This window comes from Sciurus carolinensis, chromosome 14, assembly GCF_902686445.1.
Source record: "Sciurus carolinensis chromosome 14, mSciCar1.2, whole genome shotgun sequence".
Classification (NCBI taxonomy): domain Eukaryota; kingdom Metazoa; phylum Chordata; class Mammalia; order Rodentia; family Sciuridae; genus Sciurus; species Sciurus carolinensis.
Window position 1 is genome coordinate 65,144,352 of NC_062226.1, and position 22,728 is coordinate 65,167,079.

Genomic DNA, 22,728 nt, shown 5'->3' on the forward strand with positions numbered 1-22,728 from the left:
GCTGATGTCAAGATAGGAAGATTATTCAGGGCAGACTATTGTGCTATGAGTCAATTGAAAGCAATATTTTTTTCAGTTGGCACCACAAAAGGAAGTCATATTCAAGTTGAGCATGGTGGCACAGGCCTGTAATCTCAGTGATGCAGGCAGGAGGATTACAAATGTGATCAGCAACCAGTATCAGCAACTTAGACCCTGTTTCAAAATAATATAAAAAGAGCTTTGGGAAGTAGATCAGTGGTAGAACATCCCTGGATTCAATCACTGATGACACACACACACACACACACACACACACACACACACACACACAGAAAAAGAAAAAGGAAAAAAAAAAGGAGCAAAGTGTGTGAAGGACACAATCCATCATTGCTGGCTTGAAGATGAAGAGAGTCAAGTGAATAGAAATGTGAGGAGTTTCTATATGCTGAGAGTTACATTCAGCAGACAGCCAGTAAGGAAGTAGAGACTTCAGCCTACATCCTGGATTCTGTCAACAATCTAAATGAGCTGGAAGAACATTCTTTCCAGGAGTCTTCAAATGAGAGTCGGGCCCAGCTGATACCTTAACGTCAGCCTTGTGAGACCCTATGCAGAAAATTCACCCAAGCCTACCCAGGTTTCTACCCTATAGAACTGTGAGATGATAAATGGACGTCACTGTAAGCTGCTAAGTCTGAGTTCATTTGTTATGCACCAACAGAACATCAATATAATGTTTAAAGCTCTCAGTAGAGAGCCTCTACTCAAAGTGTCCTGGCCTTCCCCAAGCTTAGCACTCTAACTCCACATCTCCAACACCCGACACTCGCCAGAACACAGCTTTTTGTTGGCTGTTTCACTAACAAGAAAGGAAAAAAAAAAAAAAGAGTACCAAGAAAGATTGGTGAGGCCTTACTTAAGGCCCACCCCATGTGGAGAATATCATTAGATCTTTCCTCTACTACCAACCAAAACTCCATACATACCAAATATGAAATTTACTAGTTGGCAGGGGCAATCCACCATGAGTCCAGAGTATTTCTTGCACATGGTTACTGGGAAGCCTTTTCCAAATCCTTTCTTAGAACTGTGTTTGCAGCAAACAATCTTGAGGGATAAAGTAATATCTCCAGGTGGAAAAAAGAACAGTCTTGCTAAAAAAGAGGTGGAGTTCTCAGATCATGCACTGCATCTTGATAGGCCCCTCCATGTCCACTGTGGGTCTTGTGGGACAAGTGCTATCAATATAAAAAAGAAGTTCATGCTGCTTCCTATGCTGAGTATGACAATTCTCTGTCTCTGATCCTGAACTTTCATGCCTTCTGCTAGCATTCATGAAATAGTAATGCACCTTATTAGCTTATGCACAGGTAAAATCCCAGACCCTGACTCCACTGTACTTAGAACTTTAAATCAGGAGATCTTGTGTTTTTACATTATAAATATCAAAGAAACAAAACACCCTTTTGAATTTACTTCTGAGATAATAAAATTTATATCACAGGGGTGTCATAAGAATAAAATAAGGAATAGTATGGCACACCTGGTATATAAAAACATCTAAAAATCCAGTAACTGCCCACCCCAGCTACCCATTCCTCACAGGCACCATGAACCAGATGAGGAACAGTGTGTGTCCATGATAGCAATTCATTCATAAGACAAGAGATAAAATATACCAATTTATAACATTTGCATGGCACTGCAGGACACACAAAGAGCTCCCACACACATTGTTGCATTTAATTCCTATAAAAGATATGAGGTCAAAGAGGTAGGTCCTTTCAGAACGAAACATAATAGACTCCACAGTCTGGAAGACAGCTGCAACACAGAAGTCCATGAATGTGAGATGAAAGCACAGAATGCTTCTGTGATATTGTTTTAGAAGCATGACCATGTCTTGAGGGCACTCTTCCTCCAGGTCAGCCAGGGTGCTGTACGGCGATTAGGCCTCCGAGGAATGTCAATGCCACTGGAGGAATAACTGGAATCCACATGGCGGAGAGATGCCTTTTATTTGCATATGGATATTTTAGTAGGAAAATGAGGGAAATCCTTAATATAAGTGGCTATCCTGTCCTGGATCAATACGTTGGACTTGGTCCCTTTGGTGTCCTTGGCAGCTTCTGGAGGCAATGGGGCTTTATCCTGTGACAGTAATCACTTGAGGGTCTTGCTAAGGTTGGAGAAGCCAATGCCCACACAGGTCATCAGCACTTTATCCCCACCCTTAAGTTCTTCACCACATGACTTGGTTTCAATTTAAAACATAATCTGGAAAAAGCTCTTCAAATGCCGCAAAAATTCTATCCTAAAAAAAAACAAACAAAAAAGGAATAAAAGGGATTTATTTATTTTTTTAAAATTTCTCCTCCCACTTCCCCTACCTAGAATTTCAACTTTTAATTTTCCAGATCAAGAAGAAAGACTGAAATTAAACAGCTTGCAGAGATGAAAACAAAACAAGTTTAATTGAAAAAAAAATTAAAAATAAGGTTTATCCATGACATCCATGACACATAGACCATTTAGTCCTCCACACTTGTTAGAGAGTGAACATATGGTAATAATTCTGAGTAGTCCATGCAGACAGAAATATGTAATTTCAAGATTCACAGCATGCATCATGACACAAAAGACAAGCAGAATGACTGTTTCTGTCACTTTTAGATAAATTCTCTCTCATTCCTCAGTAATTCCCCTCTGTCTACTCAACAAATATTTATTGAATGCCTAGTATATGCAAGCATTGTTCTTGTTGCTGGGGAAGATTGTGGCCACCTGAAAAGATGAAAATAAAAATTCTTCCCTCATGAAGATTTCAATCTAGTAGTACAGACAAGATAAATAAGTTTAATATTTTTGCTAAGTACTATGGTAATTACATAATGCAAACAACAATGATGGGGAAGTTGTAGGTATAACTGTATTTATGCAAAATTGACAGAAGGCAATATTTAATAACATAGTCAGGGAAGAGTTCACAGTACAACATGGCAAATAATATTCAGGGGGCTGCTTTTTAGAATCTCCCTTGACACGGAGTGCTAACAGCATCCCAAGATGACTTCAGGAATAGCAATTCTGTAGGGAGACAGCAGTGTGGGCATACAGAGTTCTAAAGGGATGTCCTAGCAGACTCAGTATCACCTCATCCAGTCTGACCACAAGACTCAGCTGGAGAGGTCACTAAACCTATGTCTGAACAACTTGCAACCAAAAGAGAGGAGTTGTCCATGTGGAAGAGCCCTGAGTCACAGTCACAGACAGAGGCAAAAACTTGCCTTACCTCCTACCAAGTCCTGTGCTCCCCAGTGCATAGGGGCCAGAAAGTTATTGTTAGTAAGCATCCCTGGCAATTCTTATCAGGCAAGTTTGGGTAACACTGTTTTGGGTAAGAACCATGGCCTATACTTCTTCAATGAAGTATTAAAAAAAAAACCCTGTATTATAATGCTGCCTTCCTATCAACTCCCCAAACTCCATGCCCCATCCAGATAATTCTCAACCTTAACTGTACATGAAATCACTTCAGGGGCTATAAAAATGCTGATCCTAGACATGTAAACCAGTGGAATAGAACTGAGTCAAGAAACAAACTCACCCATTTAAGGCCAATTTGATAATTCAATTGAGAAAGAATGATCTCTTTCAACAAATGCTATGGAAACAACCAGACACTCACAAGTAAAAGAATGAAGTTTGACCCTTCCTCATATCACACACAAAAATTAACTCAAATGGATCAAAGACCTAGCTGTAATAGCTAAAACTATAAAAATTACAGAAAAAAAAAAAACAGGGATCTTCATTACTTTTTGCTAAGCAATAGTTTCTTAAGTATAATACCAAAAGCATAGCAATAAGAGAAGAAAATAGAGGAAATGAATTTCACTGAAATTAAATCTTCTATGCACCAAAGGACGGTATCAAGAAAGTAGAAAAACAACCCACAGGATCAAAGAAAATGTCTGCAAGACCTATGCCTGATAAGGTATGGTACTCAGAATACAAAAGAACTTTTCAACTCAACAGTAATTTTGTTAAAATATTAACTAAAAGCTGGACAAAAGATCTAAATAGATATTTTTCTTAAAGAAGATATACAAATAGCCAGTAAACATATGAAAAGATGCTCACCTTCATTTGTCATTAGAGAAACAAAAATCAAAACCACCATGAGATACCACTTCATACCCAACAGGATGGGTACACTAATAAAGACAAACAATAACAACAGTGTGAGTGAGAAGGTAAAGAATTAGAACCTTCACACAGTACTGGTAGGAATGTAAAAGGTATAACTGCCATGAAAAACAACCTGGTTGTTCTTCCAAATGTTCAGGCAAATCTATTACAAAGGCAGAAAATAGATTAGTGGTTGCCTGGCGTTGGGAAGAGTGCAAGGAATGGCAAGTGACCACCACAACTGGGCACAGGGTTTTTCTTTTGGGTGATGAAAATGTCCTAGAATTAGATTGTGATTGTGGTTACACAACTCTGAATCTGCTAAAAAACATTAAATTATACACTTTAAGTGTAAACTGCATTATATTTCCATAAATCTGTTAATAAATAAGTACGTATTTATGAAATTTTAAAAAATACCGATCCTGGTTCTCCACCCTACTCAGTCTATATCAAACTAAATATAAAGTCTACAGCAATGAATTTTCCTCACTCTCCCTGTGCCTCTGAGCTAGTCAAAGGAGGAGAAAAGGCAGCAGGGAGAAAAGAAGGCCTGACAACTCCTCACCCTGTCTGGCATGACCAGCATGCCAGGGGCAATGAGACAAACCAGCAACTACTCTGAACACCAAAGCTCAGGTGCTTGCACAGGCCCACAGAATGATCTCCACTTCTTTGTGTTCTCTTCCACCTAGTAATGTACAACCTCACCTTCATCTTTAAAATAGCATCCCATTCATCAACTCTTCTACAAAGCATTCCTTAGTCAACAATGCCTATCCTGTAGGATTTTCCCTCCTTTCTAAGGTTTTCCCAGTCTTCTGTTTCTGGTGTCCAATTAAATGCTTATATACAGTTCTCTTGATAACTGTCCCCTCTTCCCTTTGTAAATTATATAAGTGTCAATGACCTACTCTATAGATGCAATCCATTATACCTGCTAGGCACTATCTAAGTCCTCAATAAAGAAGCACTGAATAGAATTTAGGAGTTATGGGTGATTTTGAGAAATGACTTCAACATTTTTGGCAATTAAAGAAAGCCAGTTCTCCTCCTGCTGGATTTGCTGTCTTAATAACCAACTGAAATTTTCCCCCCTCTCCATTTAATCCCACCGCCTCCCCCACTCTGTCCTAGGGAAAAAGAAAACAAACACATCAAACCCATAGATAAACAGGCCACATCTGTGGGCCAGGCTTCCAGCTGGCAGCAACACAGAAAAAGCCAGTCGTCTCACCCACTCATCTGTATTCCAAGGAGAAAACAGCTTGTTCTCTCTTTCACTGCTGCTGTGGACTAACACAGGCCTGGGGCTCTCTCTGCTCCCAGGGCCTCACCCGGCCTTCTTCACTCTGAATCACTCAACTGTGCTTGAACACCCAGACACCCTCCCCAGCTGGCTGGCAGAAACCCTGAGGGGCCTCAGCTTGCTTCATCTCTTGGAGGAGGATGGGAGAAACAGGCTTGAGTATGCAGGCCTATGTATTTGCAGCTCTGGGGTGTTTGTAGCCTTTGGAACAGTTTAGAGAAAGCAAAGTTGGTTTGACTTTTTATATAATGTTCTGCCAACCCCTCTGCCTGACTGAGGAAGGCTATAGAAGAAAAACTGCATTAAGGCACATTTCAAATGTCTTTCCCCCCACCTCCAGTCCATTCTCTCCCAAGTCCTCAGTAGCTGGAATATTAAAGGGTAAAAAATTGCTTAGAAGCTGAGAAATGACCAGGGATGATAATAAAGTCCAACAAACAACCTTCTTAGGAAAATGGAAACTGACAGAAGAATAAACTCATCCAGATCTGCATGTAGATGAACAAAGGCTGGACCAGTGTTGCCCCCAAAACTCTTCTCCACAGCCCCAGGTTGCCTCCCCAATCACAACACTTCTTTCCCTTAGCTCTCCACGGCACATACTGCAGATTCACACTTCCTCAATACAACCACATGCCAGGACAAAGGGACCCACAACACAATGAAGACAACACTGACCTTCATCTGACAAACACTTGCACAGTGCAACTGGCAGTTTTTCAGATGAGCCATTTTAGGCAACTGAAGCTCTATGAAACTCCTGGGTGAAGGATTTTACTCCTGACTTAGAGAACTATGTCTGGAAAGAGGGTTTTATTTTTTTTAGAAGTGATTTATTTTCAGAAAATAAAAAATGAACTTCTCTGTGAAACTTCCAATCCATCTGACAAGCAGGTTTCAGAGAATTCTGGAGCACAGACATAAATTTTCACATATTTTCGAAAGGTAGGTTGTTCCCATTGCCACTGCCACTGCTAGTCACCAGGTAAAGGCCATCAGGCTCATGGCCATTAGCCCATCAAATCCCAATTACCCAAGACTTGCCAGGTCCTGACACTTAGATACAGCCCCTCTCACCAGGACCCCTTCTGAAGCATGTTAGTGTAGGGAAAGCAATCATGGGCTCATCTTTCTCTATGGCAGCTCCACAGACACAAACCATGACAGGAGGTCCTGTCTCCTGCTCCACCAAGCCACCCAGTGTCCATCCTATTTAGATATGGGACAGACAGAGGTGGGGTTAGCTACAACACAGGTATGTAAGGAATTACTCAAGAGGTTGAGGAGAATAATCTGGGAGTAGGAAAAGAAATCTGCTATAGTCATTACATGGCAGTTTTAAAATACACTGGTGGTATTTTCTGCCAATAACAGTTTTTCTGAAGCTTATCGAATATTGACTCTTAAGAATGAAATTATTACTTCAGGAAACCGAACCAGGCAGGCTGCACTGTCTGGACTCGGACAGAGTTCCAGGCAGAGTTTAGCCAGGAGCAGGTCATGATGTCTCTTTTTTCATTTGAAAAGTAAGGGTATCACTTGCTTTTACTACATGCCAAATATGTTCTGAGTTCAAACATAACAAAGGTGATGGAGCACTGCAACCTTTATAAAGTACTTCATAAATGTAAGGGAAAGGGTATTGTGTGAGCTCCCGGAAGCAGCGAAGCTTCCCAATCTGTGGATCTTCACTTGTGTTCATTCTGGGTGGGCCAAGCAGCCTGACTGCGAGAGTTTAAAAAGGACAAGGGGTTTGAGTTCCCTAGCACTTCCACAAGTAAGGGAAAGAAGTTATTTGTTAAAGTTAAGAAAAAACTAAGTGGCATGATCTATTTTAGACTTCCAACTAAAGATAGGAAGAGATCATTTTACAGCAGAATTTGAAACAAGGACTCTCATGGCATCCAGCCTCAGGCAAAGAGCTGGGAGTCCAATGATGGATAGAATCCCAGCTCTTACATAAGAGCATAGTGGTTAAAGAAAGCAGAAACTCCAGATAGAGCTGTTCTGATCTGAACTCCACTTCCTGGCTGTGTGATCCTGGCATATGACATGATCTCTGTGTACCTCAATCCCATGACCTGTAAAATGGAGCATACAGCAGCAGTACCTGGTTCTCTCCCCCACCCCCACAAGATTACGCTGAGAACTAAGTGAGTTAAAGCACTTAAAACATTATTTGAAGATTGGGGATTTAAGTGGTACAATGCTTGTCTAGAATGCACAACCTTGGGTTCAATCCCCAGTACCACAAAGGAGAAAAAAAAAATTTTTTTAATTTAAAAAATAAAAAAAATAAAAACCAGTATCTGGCTCCTAGTAAATACTGGTTTTTGAAAAAAATAAACATCTACTTTACAGAATTTGTGGGAATAGTAAATAAGATACACATAGTTTGCTTAGTAAGACGACTGGAGGAAGTTAGTCATAAGTTTAAAAACCAATGGATATAGATTTGTAGATAGATGAGTAGACAATTTGCTGCTGACTTCAGTCCTGAGATTGCCCAAAGCAAGTTAACCGCCCAGTGTTCAAAGTAGCCTGACCAGGAGAATGGACTACGGCAGGGTGAGGCGGTACCCAGGCAGGAACCTTGGCAGCAGCACTGACTGATCTCCTCGAGGGTGAGCACAAGCTACCTGACCTCACTTAGGCCTCACTCCATTTCCATGAGCCCAGGATTTCAGAACAATTCACCTTACCTACAGATGAGACAAGGCTTAGAGATGCTAAACACCACACCAATGGTCCCCTAGCAGTTCTGTGGCAGAGCCAAAACTTGTGGCTGGACTCCAAGGCCTGTGCATAGGCATTCACAAAGAGCTCTGGTAACCTCAGTCTCCTATCACAATTTGTGAAAGTACTAATTAAGATGCTTATTGATATGTATTTTTCTTGCAGTTGATTCAGTTTTTAAATAAAGTATAAATCCTCTCATAAACTACAAAATGAAACGTTTTAAGCAGAGTAGAACCAGTATTACCAATTTTAAACCACCTAAAAAAAAAAAAAAAACAAACAAATTTAACATCAATAGATTCTCCATATACCAGTGTGTAATCCAGTACTATTTTACTCTGATGAAAAATAACCTCTCTGGTCTTCTTTGAGAATTTCATATTCATTTCTTACTTTCTGGACTAATACAAAAAACCACCAACAGCAACCTCCCAAAGCAAGAGAGTGAGAAAAGGAAACAGGAGAAGCACAGATATTTTACTTTCCTGAAAGCAGCACTGAAAGAAAAAGCAACCTTTTTAATCCCAGTGTTCTGTAAATACACATTTTAAAAAACTACTTAAACAAATCAAACTGCCAGAAGAAATACATTTTTTAAACTAATGAGGATCTTGCTTTTGTCCTTCTTTAGAAATGTGAGGTTCCCCAAAACTGATTTCTATAATTTTAACTGAACATAAAAATCTATGTGAAACAGGGCACACCTGTAATCCCAGCTACTCAGGAGGCAGAGTCAAGTTCAAGGCCAGCCTGGGTAACTTAGGGAGACTCTGCCTCAAAATAAAAAATAAAAAGGCTGGTCATGTAGCCCAGTGGAAAAACACCCCTGGGTTCAATCCCCCTGTACTGCAAAAGAGAAAAAAATGAATGAATGAATGAATGATGAATGAATGAATGAGAGAGATACTTTGGTCTCCAAAACACTTGAATCCAACTAGAATAAACTGTTCACCCTACCATGATGGTACTGACAGTGGATTCCCGCATTGGTGCTGACAATGGATCCTGTCCCATTTTACCCTTGACTGTCCTCATAAATAGTATGTTAACTATACCAATAAGGTTCTACCTTTACCCTCATCACTTTGGGCCACAATGATTAAGGACAAAAAGGGTCCCAAACACAAACAGAGCTTTCTTGAAAGTAAACTCCCTTTCCGTCTCTGTGCTAGCTTATCAAAGAGAAGAGAGGCTGCCGTTCCCACCTCATAACAGGGCTCTCTGCATGAAGCCCTAAGAGGCAAGTAAACCAGAGAAAGAAGAATGTGTCCAAGTCCCAGCACAGGTCTCAAAACACATAATCTTACAATCTGTCATACTCCTTTCAGAGCACACCACTGTTTTCCTGGGACATGCAGTAATTTTAGGCAAGGTTTTTGGAAGAAAAGACACTGCAATTAATGTTTGGTGAAGGATGTTCTGAGAAGGACACGGAAACCTTTAAAAATGTCCAGTCACATCTTGGCCATCTCCAATGGTCTTAAAAAGATTGTTCAAACTCTAGAGCCAAATTGAAAAAAATCTCCAAAAGCAGGAAAAAAAAAAAAAAAGTCAAGAAAAAGATAAGTAAAAACATATATATTCCATTTTCACATAATGTTCTGCTAAAGCCCATGCACCAGGACCACACACATTTTGAGACAGAAACTCTTTGCTGTGTGAGCTGTGAGGTCTTTTGCTGTCCCTGAAGCAGAGTCTGGGAAAGCAACAGCAAAGACACTGTCTAAAAATCTGATGGGGCTTGGGGCAATAACACAGTTATGCACCACTTCTAGCAAAATTTCGATGGAAAGTGAATCTCTGCATTTAGGGTGCTGTACTTACTCCCAGCCTTCACCTCCTCTTCAAATGCTTCACTACATCTATTTTAGTAATGTTGAGTACTGATGTTAGTTTAGCATGCCATTTAGGATTACTCAATTTCAGGTTTCCTGTGCCATGAAATACTTTACACAAGTAATCAGGAGATAGTATGCTGCTCACCAGTTCCCTCTTTTTAGTCATCCACCACTGCTAACAGAATGCATTCTCTCCATTTCCTTAATCCAAAAAGACCTCCCATGACTAACTCATAAAATAAAAATAAAATAAAGCCTCCAAAAGCATCTCAACCTCAAGGCTGTCATGCCCTGAAGCCGGCTCACTGCTGCACTGCCCTGTCATAGTCCTCACCTTTTCTCAACGTGATGGCACCACCATTCTTCAGTTATCACAGTACTGTACCTTTCAGATATACAGCATCGGTACCATGATAACCGAAAAAGGACAGTTCAGTCTCATATCTAGCTGAGTATTCCTCCCTCCCAACGTAACACCCACAGATGGCCATATAGTCATCTTGAAGTACATAAGTACACATATGGACTCATGTACATGAGTACGCCAACTGAAGTCAGTCCTCCAATAGGATGTTTTCAGCAATCTCACTATCGATGGAAAATGCTTCTGGCTCTGTGCTCTTTATAACTAGTCTTCTGGCTAGCGCCTCTTTTTGTTTGCTTTCATACCTTAGGAGTCAATTTCTGCTAATCCAATTGCCTGCGAACTCCCCACAACCATTTCCCTACTAGTCTAGTAACATTACTATGAACTTTGCCTTTCTTCATCCTTTCCAGTTAGCTAATACCCTATCATCTTGGAGAGGAAGACAGCCGTTTGCTATGGCAAGTGAGACTGCTAGGAAAAGGGGAATTTTAAAAACTAAGAACAAAACCCAAACTATAGAGAACCAGAAGTTAACCTCCAAAATTGAAGCAAAATCTAAAGCGCGGACAAAAGAACTGCCAAATAAATATCTTGTGACTTCTGTTACATGGAAATGATAAGTGGCAAAGAGGAGAGGAAGGCAGCAATCCTTGCATGTAAAAATACACATCAGGTCAAGAATGACAACTGTCAGTTCATTTAAGGATCAATACGAGCAGGTGGTCATTCGATGGTCTATGCACAGCACAATCTTTGTCATTTCTACAATTGGAAAATTAAACTGGAAAGAATAACGAAGTTGAAAGAAAACAACTTACGTGTAAGGAGAGAGTGGTCCTAGCAGAACTTTGGAAACATCCTGCTGTCCAAGGGTCATTAGCAGTAGAGCCAGACTTTGGTTGGTTGAGTCCACACATCCACCCTGTAAACACAAACACTTTAATGATTAATCATTGTACAAACCAGAAAATGGAAAGCCAGCAAAAGAAAGGAGTGGGGGGAAAAAACCCAGAAACATACTCAGAATGTTAGAATCCACCAAATAGAAGACTATAGCATTCAAGCAATAATAAAAGAGAACACAGGTTTTATAAGTGCAAACCCTGTATCAACCAACCTGAGGAAGTTAAACTAACAATTTAGCAAAGCAATTACAAAGTTGAGACAATCAGAATGGATAGACATTCAAGTTTCCTGAAATCAATCTAGTGAAAAATGAAATTTTCCCTTGATAACTGAATAGTGGTGGGACATCACTTTATTAAGTATAAGCAAAAAAGGCAAAATCAATTCAAAGAAATGTTCAGTTAATTTCAGAGCTAAGTGCATAATGTTTACATTTATTCAACTTGTCACAAAAAAACACAACCTGACATGAAAGGAGCTTTACCTTTAAAGGCTCCTACTACTACACTTATTCCAACACACGTAGAAACTGTTGGTCATGCTCTTCTCACCTCTTCCTGAGTACCATGAAACTGCAGAAGTTAACATCACATCCCTCCATGCCTATACCTATATATTATTTCCTTCCATTTTCTTTTCTTTTTCTTCCACATCAATAAGCAGAACAGGATTCTCTTCAAAAACTTCCTCCCAAGGCATAGCTGCTTTGTTAACCTTTCTTCTTTTTTTCATTTTCTCAACCACTTCAGTCGATTTCCTTCTAAGCATTACTGCTATTTAAATTTGTCTTAAAAATGTCTATTTCTGATCATTTTTTCAGGCTAAATTTAGTTACAACAATTTAAACTTATATTGTACACAGGACATGCAGGATGTCCCAGAATTTCTTACCTATTTTGCACAGGTCACACTGAGAAGTATAGTTTCTGACTGTGGCATGTTGCTGTCCCAGGCTAGACTCTGAATAGAACAGGTGGTCAGTCAGTACTACTCATGGGGGACATTCCCCTTCTTTTTAATGCATGTAGGGTAGGAAATAGATCAATTCTCAGGTGCAGACACTCATTCTCTGGCTGTCAGATTTCATTTAGTAACCCTGACAAGGATGTAGGAAATAAGGGGGTTTATCCTACTGCTAGTGTTAATTAAAATTCATTGCTCTCCCTAAATTACCTAATAAAGAATAGGGAACAATGTTTATCTCAGCACAATTTAGCACAAAAGTTCCTTTCCCAAACAAAACCAGAAATCTCACCAAGAAAATTAACTGTTTTATAGAACTTGCTCCCTTTCAGAAGAGGGCCTAAAATTAAACTGTTTCTCTTGAGGCTCTGCTTCCTATCACTATGCTGTTATTGCACCATTCTCAACTGATTCTTATTAGGATACTGGACCAATATTTTAATGCAATAAATATGTTAGGGTCTGTTTGTAAGATTCCAAGGAGGGAATGGTGGGAGCTACCAGATGCCAAGGCATGGGGTGGGGTGCCACTTACCCAATACCAGAAGGAGGCTTTGAGAAGCAGGGACTTGAACTGTCCCTGGACAGATGAGTAGGCTTTGGAGAGGGAGAGCAGGACAATGGGAAATAATGAGCCAGGGTCCGTGTGGAACAGCTAGAACAACCGTAGGGAGAAGGTGGGATAGCCAGACTGAGGAAAGGCTTCCTAATTGGATCAAGATACTAACTTTATCTCAGGAACGTTAGAAGCCAGAGAAGGTCACTATACATAGGAGCAAAGAGATCAGATCAGTGTTTGAAGAGAGATTTAGACTGCAAAGGAGGCTGGAGAAGATTTGGAAAGGACTTCTCTGGAAATAAGGAGGATCAATGTTCATGGGATAATCCAGGTCTGAGATGAGGTGAGGTAGATGAGCAGGACAGGAAGGAAGTTCCTGGAATCTGGTACATAATCAAGGGGGCTTGACGATCAATGAATAAAGGAACTGGGTCAGAGACCTAAAACTTTGGTAAAAATAAGTAGCACCTTCAAAAGGGATGGATTTTTATTACTCATTCAAATCATATTGCATCACAGATCTGTAGAGAATTACTTATAAAAGGCATGAAGTATATTATTTTACCAACTAAAGATTATAGTCACACAAAGAAGTTTTCTTAATGACTAAACCAAAATAAATTTGGTCCAAGAACAATAAAATGGTTTAATGAAGCTCTCAATTAGAGTAAAAGAAAAAAAAAAAAAAAAAAAACTAATCCAGATGCTTGTTTTTCCTCTTGTGGACTGGTGGGCTGTGCTTTCACCCTCAGGCTCATAATCTGCTCCAGCTGTGCCTGTGGGCTCCATGGGACTGCTCTGCAATGTGATGCTTTCAAGTCTCCTAAGGTCTACTAGAAAGAAACAGAAGAGATCCCATGGTACAAGAGAGCACAGGTCAGCCCACCACAGATCAGGTAAAGGAAGCCTAAACAATGTCAACATTAAGCAACAATGTGGGAGGACACACATCACATGCATCTTTTTTCCTCTCACAATGTGTGGACAAAAATGTCATAAATTAATAAGTAACTGGCAGATCAACCTCTTCATCACTGACTTTCAAACTTTTAGCTATTACCCATCTTTCAAAAATATTACCAAAGCTAGCATCAAGAAATGAACTAATTTAGCACCCAAATTCCTGCAGCAGACCTCACTGCATAAGACCTGTGACAGGATACTTCCTCTTGAGGAGGATTTTACCTCCTTCCTCCACTCTTGTCCCGCTGTGTGGCAAGTAGAGGGGCTGGAGCTATTCTCCACAGGATACACCTATAAGTGCTTTGTCTTCCATTTTTAATTAGGTGAACATTACATAAAGCCATTAGGACCTGGAAATTTTAATTAATTCTGAAACAGTTCATTTCCACTTATCCCACCTTGTGACCAATGAGATATTTTCATTGGCATGAATCAGAGAAGCAGACTGTGACTGTAAACTATATTCCATTGTAAGGTCCTTCAAGGGAATAATACTGAGAATCCAGGCTTCTCTGCACCACAGAGATTAATAAACTCAATCTGTAGCAAAAGGTAGGATTAAAAGAAAACCAAAATCACCAGTGTACCCACATAACTGCTTTTATTTCACTGGGTTCCGATGTGATTTTTGCTACTTAAAACAGGAGACCACAGAGATGACTAAGAACCAGAAAGAAACACGTGAATTGTAAGATGGAAGCTCCTTAGATGGAAAATAGAATTTACAAACATGATACACCCTCCAACAGCCAAGCCACATAGAGTACAACTCTTACTAGTGCCTAGCCCAAGAATGTGGAGCCTGTGTGTGTACCAAAGCAAGAAAAGGCCATCCCTCAGAATCTGGCCTGCAACTCTGCACATGGAGGGAAGGGTTTTGTCTTCTTGAAATAGAATCAAGCAAACTAGAGTAAAACTGACCAAAATCATGGAACTAGGATTGTGACCCTCTTCTAACATAGTGAGTGGCATCTTAGACAATGTATTTTCAGACAACTGCATCTTATTCCTACTGCCATCATCTTCCCTTCCCTCATAACTTCTTCCTGACTTTAGGTCACCTCAGATATTTTGGGGAGTCAACAGAAGTATACACCAAGCTTGTGTGCACACTGCATGCATGGACTGACACAGAAAGGTTGTTCACTAAGGCAGGTTGATCTGAGCTGTGTCCCATCAGCAGAAGTGCAAAGTGATAATCAGCTGAAGTGTGTCTTCACCAATGCATGCCATTTCTCTGTCCCAGGTTCTCACGTTTTCCAAACCCCACCATGGTATTACACTGGCCTGCCTTCCTTAGGCATTCGTCTATGCTCTAGAATACACCATAAATCTAACCTGTTGGCATTAATTTATACTGAATCAGCAGTCACATGCAAAGCCAATATCCAGCTGTTCTTGAAAAACCTGAATGCAATGAGTCCCCATTCCCACATGGCAACGACCAAAGGAGATGAGAAAGAGAACCTGTCTGGTCAGGGCAGCATACTAGTCACTGCCATCCTATTACCTGCTTCATCTTTTTAACCTTCACTCTTCTTTTGCCTGTTCTAGTTCCTTCCTCTGACCCCAATAAAAGTTCCTTACTCTGCATCCCAACCTAATGGTTTGTGATCTCTGCTCAGACTAGTTCAACTAATCCATTAAATAGTTAATGCTAAACTGCTGATAGGTAGGTGCAGGTTAACTCCTGGGCTTAAGCCCTTAGAGAAGACAGAATGAAAGACACCAAACTGCTTTTCCCTGATTACTCTTCTCCCAACACCCAAAGAGGCTGAGGACATACCCTGTAGATTTCTTCGAGCAGAAGCCTGGCACAATTCCTGCCAAGGTCCTCTGGAAGCACAGCTGCTCCCTGGCCCTGTGGGTTGGAGGCCAGTTCAGCACTGAGAAAGGTTGCCATTGGTGGTCTCAGCAACCAGTGACAACCCAAAGCCTGGAGATCTGGGGATTAAAAGACATAGACACCAAATTGGTAAAGCACATGCACCAGCAAGTAGGAGAAGAGAAACATCTTTTGGATGCACTGTGTCCTAAGGCTTCCTTCTGTTTGCATGAAGCCTTATTAGAGTGCCTGTAACTTAAACTGGAAATACTGAAGACATAGTGAGGTCATACAAGGCAGAACCAAGGGAGGTGCAAGTTTGTATTGCTTTTCCTCTTACCCATCCACTCCCTGACCTTCTCCCTCCCCTCCTTAGCTGCAAAGGCTCTATTTTGAGAGTCTGTAACAAACAACAGTACCCTGGTAACATTAAGGGCAATCAGGTATTGAGTACCTACTTTTGACCAATTATGGAGATAGGGGTTAGGGGTTTTGCAACATCACAAATCCTGCAGGGGAGCTATTATTTTCATTTTACAAATAAGGAAATGTTGAGGTAAGCAGCCTTAACCAATTCCACATACTATACAGTGACTGAAATGAGTTCCAAATGCCAGTCTTACTGACCCAAAACCCTATAGAAGTTCTCCACCACAGCACTCTCTCTAACTTGTCACCAGCAACCCAGGAGGTATATGGGCCCTGGAGACCACTGATCAAAACTCTCCTTGGAGAAATATCAGGCATTTTCCCCAAAATGAAAAATATGACACAAACCAGAAAGGCGTAGACAAGGCACACCTTTACATTTTTGTTCCCATGGGATAGCGCTAAACTTAAGAATTCAACTGATACAATCGAAGAGCTTGCACTATGTTTCTTCCCACCATGTTTCTACCACCTTACAGCCAGAAACTAACATAGCACCCTGCTTGTGCAGGAACACAGCTGACTCACTCACTCAGGTGTCCAACAAGTATCTGAGGGAAAGCACCCACGAGCCAGGAACTGGGTGGTACCGTGGTAAACACAAGAGTGGCAACCAGGTTAAACAAACACACACACACACACACAAAGCTAATGAAAATGACAGTCCATAAACAATGAAAAAAAAAAAAGCACCTCTCCTCAAAATTTTAAGATTTGGTACCTCAAATCTACTTCACCTTTTAAGTAAAAGTGTCATCAAGAAAGATACAGCAGCTCTTCCGGCAGCACAGTCAACATGTGAACTGCAATCACAACAAATGACCTGCTTTCTTCAACACAACTCAACACTGCTCATGAAATACCTTCTGTGTGTCCAGCAGAAAACTAGCCAAGATATTTGCTCGAGAAAAACTACGATATTAATGAGGCTTTAAGTACACTATATGAGATCAACACATGGAAGAACTATACTGGTCAGTCCTTAACTTTTTTGAAAACTTAAATTGTCAACCGGGCATGGTAGTGCATGCCTATAATCCTGGGTACTCGGTAGGAGGATCACAAGGTCAAGTCCCGCAGGGGTAATTTGCTTCAAAATAAAATTTTAAAAAGGACTGGGAATGTAGCTCAGTGCTTGCCTAGGATATGTGAGGACTTGAGTTCAATCCCCAGGTCCATAGGAAAAAAAAAATTTTTTTTTCAATTAATTCAATTGTCTATTCAGTCAATTGGTTAGTAACGCCTATAAAGGGAAAGGGGTGCAACAACTTATCCACTTAAGCAAAGGCTCAGGACACTCTGACTCATGCTTAACAAGTTAATATCACGCACCATCAGAAAAGCCTAGAAAATTCTAGCACAATCCCAAGTTGCCTTTGAGTCACCTGACCAGGAGGAGGGTAAGACACACAGCTTACAACAGAGGCAGTAGCATGCAAAAAAAACAGAAAGCAGAGGAGGGAAAACCTAGAAGACAAGCTGGTACTGCTGCTTTAATCCACTAGCCTGCATTTCCAAATTTTCCCATCCATGTGAATTTTGGGAGGTAGTTAAATCAGTACTGTTTCCCTTAGTTTTTGTTTTTTTTTTTTTTTTTTTTGTACTAGGGAATTGAACCAAAAGGTGCTTAACCACTGAGTCACATCCCCAGTCCTTTTTATTTTTTGAGACAGGGTCTCACTAATTTGCTTTGGGCCTCACTAAGCTGCTGAGACTGGGTTTGAACTTTCAATCCTCCTGCCTCAGTCTCCCAAGAGATGAATTATAGGTATGTGTCACCACACCCAGCTAACTTAGTATTATATTAGGCAACTTTAGAGAACACTTTAGAGAATATACATTAAGTTCTATGTATATTACTCTGATTTTCCTCCCAATTTGGGGTGGCTGCATTATTGGGCCTATCTTATATTAGGCTGACAAAGTAGCCAGTCATCAGGTGACCTTATTGATTATCTGCATTGTACAGATGAAAAGGAGAGCCTCCAAAGCTTCCAAATGGGAAAGGGCTAGGGGAAAATTTTTTTAAATTATTTATTCTGACAGTGAAAATGGGTCATATTGGACTGATAGGCATGCTATGCTAGTCAAAGTGCTGACACAGACCACTGGAATCTGAGCCATGGCCACAAATAAATTCTCACTCATCTCTAACGGCAGGTGATGTTTAAATAAACTCACTCCTAAATTTGAACAAGCTCATGTGGATACTTCATTGAATTAGAAGTAGAACATATACATCCATGACTTCATTAATTTTCAACCAGAGAAAGAAGATCACCATTTGTTATCTCTAACTGGAGATTAAGAAAATTAAACACAAACTTAACTCATACATTGGTTTTATATGTCATTTTGTAAATGGAGCATAGTCAATGACCCAAGTATCTACATCATGTCCACATCTTGATTCATATGTAATAAGCCTTCTTTCTACTCACTGTTAGGAAGAATGGAACTTGATCATGCACTAGGGTCAGCTGAGTCAGTGGCATTATAAAAAGCCCCACTATAGATGGTAGCATGACTTCAGGCCTGTTCTGCTTCATTCCTGCCCACTGATTGGTAAAGCTACGAACCAGACAAAAACAGGGACTATCAAGATCAGGTCACCTAGACAGCTTCAGGAGCTACCTAACCTCCAGTAGCCCTCTGTAATCCCTTCTCCAAAAAACATCTTGACAAAATAATTCCAGACCTGAAGCCAAGATGGGGGTGGAGGAGGAACAGCAATAGCAGGCACCATTTCTGTAGCAACTAATTTCAATGCATAATTAAAGAAAATACTGTGTTGCTTGAATAATAAATCAAAGGTTGGAGACACCGTTGACTTTCCCAACCCCCAGCTTTGCACAGAAATCCTTCCCAACCCTGACCTCTGACACCATCACTTTTTGTTGCTTTGGACTCTGAGCCACCATATTTCTGAAATCACCTTCATGAAGGTCAAAGATCTTCACTCACACTCAACTCCCTTCCCCACCTTTCCTCTCTTTTCCTTTTGCTAAACTTAAAAAAAAAAAAAAAACCTTTTCTTTCTTACCCTCACATTAATTTTAGAAGACACAACCTAAAAACTTCAGATTCAAATATAATGATGTCATCGCTCACATTGAAATGATTCAGCAACACACAAAAACAAAATCCACAAAGAAGTAAAGTAATGTGGCAAGTACTCATTGCTAACTATAGGTGTTCACTGTACTATTCCTTCAGTTTTTCTGTAGGTATAACATTTTTGTAATAAGCAAAAATGGTTTTATTGCTTCCCTTCCTTCCCAGTTTCTAAATACACAAGCAAAACCTAAAACATGCATTTCATTACACAGATCATTTTTTTCTCTATTTTCATTTTAATTTTCCTTAAAGTTTTTTTCTAATTTTTAGAATTTCAATTTCTATTTAGATTTTTATTTTTTAGCAAAGGTTTTAAGTAAACTCAATTCAAATCTGCAATAACAACTTTCTCTGGATCTAGGTGTGTTGTTCCTACAGATGGAAAGAAGCTGACTTGCAATTAGACAACAGAGAATTTTTTTCCCCTACACTGTTATTTGCTCAGGGTGAAAGAATCTGTTCACTTTAAATTTTTGTTGGGATAAAGTGTGCATGGATAAAAGCCTGGGGCACTATTTATTAATAGATAGGTTTAATTCCCAAAGGTTAGGGACTAGACCCTTGGCTCCCAGCCCTGGCCACAGGGATGTTTTCCAAGTGACAGTAACTCAGAAATGCCTATTGGTGATAGAAGCAATAAGTTGGAAAGAAATTAATTCTTAAATTATTCTTCCCCTACTACCAAACCCCAGAGGTTGCAGTTTTAACTTTACCCAGAAAAGATATGTGAAAAATGTCTCAGGTAGCTACAAAATCGGATTCCAAAATGAAGATACTTACTTCCCAGAGCTGATTCCTTTCATGTGGTCTGTGTAAATATAGATGTCAGGTATGAACTTGTTGAGGACGCCCCTTGCAGAATCCACGATCCGGTTTGCCATCTGAGGTGATACACGTACAGAGTACCTGCAATCTGGAGTTAAGGGTATCGTGGTCCATGGACTCCAGGACGGAAGAAAATTTGTTCTAAAGCTCACAAAGTTTTGGACTGTAATAACATAGTTATTATACAGTTTTCCACCTGTGTTTCAATCCTTAACTTTATAGTACATAACTCAATTTTTTATCATTATTATAATAGCCTCAAATGGTCAAGGTTAAAAATCACAAATTCAGAGGATGGAAAGTATGAAATTAGAGTTCTTCCACCCCTACCCTCACCCTATTTCCTATTCACACCCTTTTATCTAGAAATGGCTCAACTCTAGGAGTGAAGACACCTACCTCTCTGCAAGTCATGGTCCAGGTTTCTCTTTCAAACTCAACACCTGAGAACACTGTTCTATGCTCTGTCCATTCCCACTGCCGTAAGCAAGTCTTTCTCTTAAGAACCTAAGGTCAGGAGAGACACCACACTGGAGCACACCTGGGCCAATCCCAACTCACTTCCTGTATGCTGACAGGGAAAACAGAAAATGTTTAATGAAAGAGCCAGATGACTACTGTTTTTTTCAAACTTATAGAACCTATTTTTTTCTTTTATTTAAAAACTAATTATTCCATTTGTGTATGATACAGGTTCTTCCACCTGCTATGTTATGGTCAAAAATACTGATACCTAGCACTTACCATAGCAGGGCACCCCAGAAAAGAAAGAAGGAAGATATCACTAAAACAAATGGAAGGTTGGTGCTTGAGGATGTGGAAACTGTTACCTAAAATTAGACTTTATTACAGACACTAGTTCTTCCCAATCCCACATGTCAAATTAAAAGTACTGAGCACTTTCAGAGTGCAATATATGGTCAAAAGCTGACTGTATATGTAGGACTAAAGAAATGGAAAAATAATGTCACCTTCCCACCCTGATATGAACCACAGGGCGAGTACAACACACAAAGCAAGGTGCCCACTCCAGCCCAACTGTACAAGAATTACTGTCAATAACACATTTAATTTCCATTTGAGCTGCAAAAACAAAATGCTATACAAGGAACAGGACCTGGCATTTATCCCCTCTGATTTGATTCATCCTAAACATTTTACCAACAGGACAATCTCCCTCAGGTGGATGAGTCCCCAGTGACTCCTGATCTTCCAGGGTCCTCTTATAAGACTTTTCAATCTGCTCGGTATGTTCATCCCCCAGCACTATCACACTCGTCCCTCCCACATCAAACTGTTGAAATTCTTCAGCATGAACTGCCTTCCACCATTTTTCCAATTCTTCAGTGTGAACTGCCTTCCACCATTTTTCCAGCTGAGTCCTCCTTCCTTCTCGCTCTCTCTCTCTTTCTTGAAGCCCTCCAGTCAGCAACCACCTGAACTTACCATGTATGGCCTTTCACGTGCACACATCCTGCATCCATTCTTCAGAAAGACCACACACTCCATAAGCCAGGGACTTTGATTCTCTATCCCTTACAACTCTCCAATACACTACTTTTGTACCCAGAAATACCCAATAAATATTTGACTAGACAAAAAGGACAAACCTGAAATGAGGAAAGAGCAAAGAAGGATTTTTCAATACACACACAGCCCAGTTACATCATCACTGCTTCTGCCCAGAACATACTTCTGACCACGGACAGTTTACACAAACAGTCCCAAGTCTCATACCCTTTGGACTCAGTGGGTGCCATTCTGAAGGACTGAGCCTAACTACCCTCCCCAGGACAGATGAGGAGATGTCACTATGCTAATACATAATCCACAGCACTCAAGACTCTCAATGTTCTTCCACATCATTATCACCTTATTTTGTGCTCATAGCAACGCTGTGGCAAGGGCCATGCTGCCTATGTTCTAGGGCTTGCCTTAAGAAACAGAACTAAGATACTTGCTCAGTATTAAACAGATCTGACTTCCAAACAATATCTTCCTCTCACCCCTCCAGATATATGGAAACCAGGAGGATAAGAAGGGTATGTGTGTGTGTTTTGAGTGAAAAGTGACAGACACTTTCTCAAAGAGCCTTCCCTACAATCAAGAAAAGGAAACAAGATTATCCCACAAATTCCAACTCATTCCTAGTTTCTTCATTTAATTTTTATGTGCTAAATCATGAGCTCTAGGACGGCATGATAAAACTAAAACAGAGTGTTCCTTTCTCTCTTGCCTCACAGCAAGCAGAGGGGAGAACCACAGTGGGTGGCATTCAATAAAAGGTAACTACTGTCTATTCACAGCTATTGGCAGGGACCAAACTAGCATCCTTCCAGGCCCTGGCTGGTTGGTCATCATTCTACAGAACGCAAGAGAGAAAAGATGCATTGGGAGGGAACTCAGTTAAAACCACATTTCTCCCAACTCCAGCCCTCCTGTAGGGAAAACCACCACCAAGCTCAGTCTAATAGTCAACCACAGCCCTGCAAGTAAAAAGACCACAAAACTAAAGTTTTTTTCCAAAAGCAGTTCTTTTATCCCAGGCTCCAAAACTGGCAAAGAAGATGAAAATTCAAACCCACATTCCTTTGAGAGTTTGTTAAATGAGCAGTTCTGGGGACCAGTGGCTGGAATGTTTGGTCCATAGACAGGAATCTGAGCAAGGGTGCTGTGTTCACTTTCCTGGGGAGTCAAGAGGAAGCCTCTACTAGT

General features: G+C 40.4%; 1 protein-coding gene across 1 annotated transcript in view; it reads right to left on the bottom strand.

Annotated features, from left to right (window-relative positions):
- Positions 1-1,612: 1,612 nt before the first annotated feature.
- The window catches only part of Rcl1 (RNA terminal phosphate cyclase like 1), a 52,497-nt gene continuing 31,381 nt past the window's right edge, over positions 1,613-22,728 (bottom strand). The window contains 5 exon segments of the mRNA XM_047525591.1: positions 1,613-2,296; positions 11,245-11,348; positions 15,604-15,714; positions 15,716-15,761; positions 19,969-20,094. Coding sequence (XP_047381547.1) covers positions 2,146-2,296; positions 11,245-11,348; positions 15,604-15,714; positions 15,716-15,761; positions 19,969-20,094 — 538 coding nt within the window. The 3' untranslated portion in view covers positions 1,613-2,145.